The sequence below is a fragment of the Alligator sinensis genome, unplaced genomic scaffold (assembly GCF_000455745.1).
Source record: "Alligator sinensis unplaced genomic scaffold, ASM45574v1 scaffold647_2, whole genome shotgun sequence".
NCBI lineage: Eukaryota > Metazoa > Chordata > Crocodylia > Alligatoridae > Alligator > Alligator sinensis.
The window spans coordinates 2544802-2550659 of record NW_005841832.1 but is presented as its reverse complement, the minus strand read 5'-3'; the positions used below and the strand labels follow the sequence as shown (position 1 = coordinate 2550659).

General features: G+C 60.0%; 1 protein-coding gene across 1 annotated transcript; it reads right to left on the bottom strand.

Annotated features, from left to right (window-relative positions):
- Positions 1-210: 210 nt before the first annotated feature.
- On the bottom strand, positions 211-3367 carry CLEC11A (C-type lectin domain containing 11A). Its single transcript, XM_006014886.3, has 4 exons — positions 3198-3367; positions 2214-2427; positions 1075-1266; positions 211-647 (listed from the first exon to the last, which is right to left on the bottom strand). The coding sequence occupies exons 1-4, from the start codon at positions 3312-3314 to the stop codon at positions 247-249; spliced, it is 924 nt and encodes a 307-aa protein (XP_006014948.1). The 5' UTR covers positions 3315-3367; the 3' UTR covers positions 211-246.
- Positions 3368-5858: the final 2491 nt, after the last annotated feature.

Below are 5858 nucleotides of genomic sequence, written 5' to 3'. Positions count from 1 at the left end.
GGGGAGTGCCTGGGGGGGTCAAGTGGAGTGAGCAGGATCTGAGAGGAGTTGGGTTGGAGGCAGTGGTAGCTTAGGAAGGGTCCCTGGGGTTTCAGGGTAGGAATGAGGGCAGAGTCTGTGGTGGGGAGGGATTGGGGTGGGGTGCAGGGGTGGGCTGTAGTTGGTATCAGCCAGAACCATACACTAGGGCAGCCGTGGTCCTGGTGAGTGGAGGGGTACTCATAGGGCAGGGCAGTACTCATACTACTACAGGCGGTACTCGCAGACATAGTACATACGTTGGGCACAGTCGCTGTCCCACCACTTGCCATCGTCGGAGGAGAGCGAGATGCAGTTCTCTCGCATGCCCCCGTTGGGCTGGCTTACCAGGTGGTCCTTGTACCAGTCAAATACCGAGACACGCTGCCCATTCTCAAACAGCCACAGCCCCTCAGCCCGTCGGTCATGGATGCCCACCCAGCATGGCCAGTTGGAGGGCTGGAAGGCATCATAGAGGTATCGACGTAGAACGCCTAGCTCAGTGGCATCAGCTGGCATGGCCAGGTTCCCGCCTCGTGTCTGGCACCGTGTGTGTGCCTGGTCGTAGCCCTCAAATTCCTTGAAGATTAGGAAGCACTTGGTCTGGGTCCGCCGGCCCCGCAAGCAGCCTGCAGAAGGGGAAATATGACCTCTGACCCCAGCCTTGTGGAGAGGCGGGTTGAACTTGAGCCTCTGACCCCCAACCTGCAGGTGGGTAAATGCTCTGTGCCGCCACAGCCCCCGTCCCCCACAGCCTCCTGGCTTCCCCTCAGCCTCATAAACACTTGGGGTTCATCTCTGGCCTTGACCTCATGCCCCTGCCATTTGACCCCACCAGCCTCTCTGCAATGCCACAGAGCAAGGCTCAGCCCTGCTGACTTTTTGTTCTCTGACCCAGAAATGAGCCATTCCCCTCAGACCTTCCTGCTTTGACCTTGGCTAGGGTCATTCTTAACCTTTGTCGTCTGACCTGGAAAATAGCGCTAGTTGGGTCACAGCTGTCTTTGCCCTTGGTGGAGCTGCCCCATGGTCCCTCCTCCTGTCAACAGTCCTCACCCTCCATCCTGCCGATGTCATGCTGGTTGCGGGTGCTGGTCTGATTGAGGGCGCTGAGCACCTCCTGGGCCTCAGCCAGACATGTCCGTAGCTGGGTCAGGCCCTGAGAGAACTGGGCCATGCGCACGTCCATGGCGTGGAACTGCACATTGAGGCGGTGCACAGCCGTGTCCAGGCTGGCCAGGCGCGAGACTGTGGGATGGATGGGGGGGGTGTCAGCCTATTACTGTCTTCTCTTTCCCCCTTATTGCCTTGATGAACACCTCCATTTCTACCCCCACCTCTCTTGTTGGGGGATGGGCAGGGGGCGTGGGCTAGGTGTGGGGGCAGGGAGTGAGGCATAGGCTGATTGGAACTGCAGGGTTGGGGTTGCTGGTAGTAGGAAGCAGGATGGGACAGTAGGTGGGATGGTCTTGCTGAGGCTTCGGGAGAGGAAGGGGATGGGTTTCCTGGAGCTGGGGTAGTTGGGGGATAGGCTGATGGGAACTGGGGTGGTCATGGGGACCCACGTGGCTCTAGTCCCCACTCCCAGCAGGCAGTGGCCAGGTCTGCGCTGGCAGCATCTCAGAGGCAGGCACCAGGGGATGAAAGGGCAGCAGTGAGAGCTAGCCAGCATTGTGGGAATGCCACAGACAGTGAGGAGGCTGTGGGGAGGGGACCCAGGCCAGGCGCTGGGGTTCTGAGGCCAGGGTGAGGTGGGACTGGTGGGGAGACGCTGGGCCTAGGTCAGGGGGAGGCTGGGTCCATGTGGGCTGGGGTGAGGGAGGGTGCTAGACCAGGGGCCAGATTGTTTGTGGGCGAGGTGTTGTGTTGGGAGGGAGGAGCTGCGGCCAGGCCAGACTGGGGTTGGCGTCTCTGGGAACTGGATGAAAGCCGGAGCCCACAAAACGCCCCCGCCCAGGAGTGAGCGGGAAGCCTAGGAATAGTGCCAGGCTGAGGGGGGTTGAGGCAGCACAGGCCGGTCTGGGGGGGTGGTAGTGATGGGGTGTTGGAAAGGTGTAAGATAGGGGTCTGGGGAGGTTGGGGGCTGTTGGGTCAAGGAGATGATGGAGTCTGGGGGTTTCCTAGGCAGTTGTGTGGGGTCAGGGTAGGGGTGTGGGGTCAACAGGTCAGGATCTGGGGGTCAGGGTCATACTCACAGATGTAGGATAATCCATCCTCCTCTTCAGGTTGGGGGGGCACCGTGGTCATGGCTGGCTGCATGGGGGCAGCTTTATCCTCTCTGCCCTGGGCCCCATCCTCTACCTCCTCCTGACCCCCCTCCTTGCTTCCGTCAGGGCCCAGCTCCGTGAGTGTCACCTCGGGGGAGCCCTGGCCCTCCACCTCGGGGAGCTGCAGCACTTCCTGCAAGTGCTGAGCAGAGAGGGGGGGTTGAGCACCCCAGCTACAGTTCCCCCCTGAGCCTGACCCATCCCCTTCCCCTGCCCCTGCCCCTGCCCCTGCCCCGTTCACTGTCATGAGGCCTGGTCTCCTGTTCCCCCCAGGACTACCCCTGCTTGGGATTAGAGCTGGGGGAGAAGGGGAGGCTGGCAGTCAGGACTCCTGGGTTCTATCCCAGCTGTGGGAGCAGAGTGGAATCTGTTGAGTTAAATTAGGGGGATGAGGTGGGGGTCTAGGGGGCAGGACTCCTGGCTTCTACCCTGGATCTGCTGGTACAACAACGGGGGCGGGGTGGACACCTGAGTTCTATCTGTGGCTTTGTGCCCTGGATGTCCCAGCCCTGAAGGACTTGGGGCCCTGAAGGACTTGGACTTGAGGTTGGGGCCTCTGAGACCTTGGGGAAGGCCCAGCTAAACACAATCCCAAGGCTCTGGCAGAGCCGGTTGGGGAGAGGCTGTTACATAAGGCAGCTTGGGGCAGTCCCTGTGAGCCTTGGAAAGGGACCTGGTGGGTGCAGGGGGTGGGCACCCTTTTGGGGGCACGGGATGCCCTAAGATTGAGTGCATGGAGGATGGGGGTCCTTTGGGAACAGGAATTCTGGGGGTGTCAGGATCCTGGGAGGTGGAAAAGAACCCTGCGTCAGAGGTGGGGGTAGGTAAATGGGTGGGAGGGAAGGTCCCTTGAGTCAGGAGATGGGACCCCAGGGGGATGAGGCTGGGGGAACTGCCCTGGGCACCCCTCACCTTTAGCATCAAGGCTTCTCTCTCTGTTGAGCTGAGCTCCCCCTCACTCTGGCTTTGGCCCCGGGGGGTCCCCAGAAGCAGCCCCAGAAGCAGCAGTAGCAGCGCCTTGCACCCCATGCCCGTGTCTGCTCGGTGTCCCCACACTCTGCTCCCAGCACCACCTTGTCCAGCCCCTTCCTCTCCAACCCGGGCAGTGCCTGCCCAGCACTGGGGGGGGAGGGGGGGCGAAAGGAGGGGCAGCAGGGCCCCCAGCCAGCAGCTGGGACTGTCTGATGCAAACCAGATGTGGGTCTGAGGCCAAAGCTGGAGCATAGCTGGGATGGAGGCAGGGCTAGAGCTAGGGGATTTAACCCTGTCTGCTCCCTGCTGGCAGCAGGGCTGGCAGGGGCAGGGGCCAGGGGGAGGTAAAGCAAGGGGCAGGAGGTGGGGTACAGGGAATAGTGTTGGAGTGGAGAGGTATATAGGGGTGGAGTGAGGTGGGCAGGGGTGATGGTAGGGTATGATGTGGGGACTGGAGACGATGGGGGTCAGGTGGGGACCCAGCATGGGGCAGCTTACCAACTACTGGCTGTGTGCTAAGTGCGTTGAATGTGGGACACAGCTGGGTACACATTATTTTCCCCTTAGGAGCATGCACATGCTATATGCATGTATTCACATGCCATTTAAGTATGTGAATAGTGTGTATGTGTGTGTATGTGCTTTGCATATGTGTGTCTGCACCATTTAACTATGCATTGTGTGTGTGTTTGCTTGCACCCATCCTAGTGGGTGATCCCTGTGTGAGCCCATCAGAGCGTGTGTCCCTGGTCTGTGGCTATTGGCTTTGTTCTACGTGTTCCAGAGCACAGGCCTTTTAATTACCCGTGTGGTTGTCTGCTCTGTGTGTTGGAGAGCATGTTCACATCCATGTGTGCATTCACATGTCTTGCATATGTCCACCTCTGTGTCCCCATACCCCTGTGTCTGTGGCATGCTGGAATGTGTGCTGTACCCCTGTGTGTGTTGGAACATGTGCCCATTGCCTTGTGCCTTGTCTGTGTGTTGGAGCATATGCCTGCACCCCTGTGTATATTCATATCTATGTGTGCGTTGCCCAGCAGATGCGGGTGCAAGTGGCGGGTGCGAGCGGCATGTGCCTGTATCCCTGGGCATGCTGACATGTCAGAGTGTGTGCCTACATCCAGGTATATTTATAGTATTTTCTGAATGACTGGAACGGGTGCCCTGCATCTCTGTATGCTCCTGCATGTCCCATACAGTGTCACACCACATGCCCTGCCCTTGCATGTCCCAGGCATGTCAGCATGTGTTCTGTATGTGTTGAAGCACGTGACCTATTTCTGTGTGCCTTTCTCTAGGGAAAAGGAGGCCTTACCACTCTGCACACCCTGAGGGCTGCTTTGCCCCAGGAGAAGAGCCATTTGGGACTTGGAGCTGACTGGGGCAGGCTGGGGATGGCACCATGGAGGATCCCACTGTGCGTTGGGCCAGTAACAGGATGGAGGGGAGATGCTGGGTACGAGTGTCAGTGGAGAGGACAGGGCAGTGCATAGTGCATGCGTGGTGGGGTGGGGTGAGGCAGCGCATGTGCCTGTCTGTGTTGGGGGATGCAGGGGAAAGGAGTTGAGGCAGTGCATGGTGCCTATGTGTGTAGGGTCTGGGGCAGTCTTCCTTGTTCCTGTGTGTTGGGGGGAGGGGGGAAGTAGTGCACTCTGTGTGTGTGTGTGTGTGTGTGTGTGTGTGTGTGTGTGTGTGTGTGTGTGCGTGCGTGCGTGCGCGTGTGTGTGGGCAGGGGGGGCAGTTCATGGTGCCACGTGTGGGCAGGATGTGGGACACTGTCCATAGTCCATGTGTTTGTGTGTGCACATGCTGAGGCAGTGCACAGTGCCTGTGTGTGTGTGTGTGCTGGGGAAGTGCATGGTGCCTGTGTGTGTGCTGGAGTAATGTGTCATGCCCCGGTGTGTGTGTTTGTGGGTGCACACGTGTGGGCGGGGGCATTGCATCATGCTTGGGGGAATGTGTGTGTGTGCGTGCATGTACTGGGGCAGAGCATGGTGTGCCTGTGTGCGTGTATGCTGGAGCAGTGCACAATGCCCCTGTGTGAGCATGTGTGTGTGTGTGTGCACGTGCGTGTGCTGGGGCAGTGCAGTGTGCTTGTGTATGTGTGCATGTCTGCTGGGGTAGTGCATGGTGCCTGTGTGTGTCTGTGCTAGGGCAGTGTATGGCGCCCGTGTGTGTGCGCTAGGGCAGTGCATGGTGTGCACATGTGTTTGTGTGTGCTGGGGCAGTGTATGGCGCCAGTGTGTGCATGCGTACATGTGCTGGGGCAGTGAATGGTGCCCGTGTGTGCGCTTTTTGTGTGCTGTGGCAGTGCCCCGTGCTAGTGCCTGGGGGTTGCTGGGGCAGTGCACAATGCCCTTGTGGGGGTGTGCGCGCGCGCTGGGGCAGTGCGCAGTACACGTGTGTGCGCGCGCTGGGGCAGTGCCCGGTGCCCAGGGTGTTTGTGTGTACGGAGAGTGCCCGCGGGGGAGGGGCAGTGCCCGGTGCCACGTGCGTGTGCCGGGTGCGGGGCAGTGCCCGGTGCCCGTGTGTGAGCCGAGTCGGGCGGTGCCTCGGGTGCGAGCGGCAGGGAGCGCCCGGGCGGTGCTCGGCGCTGGG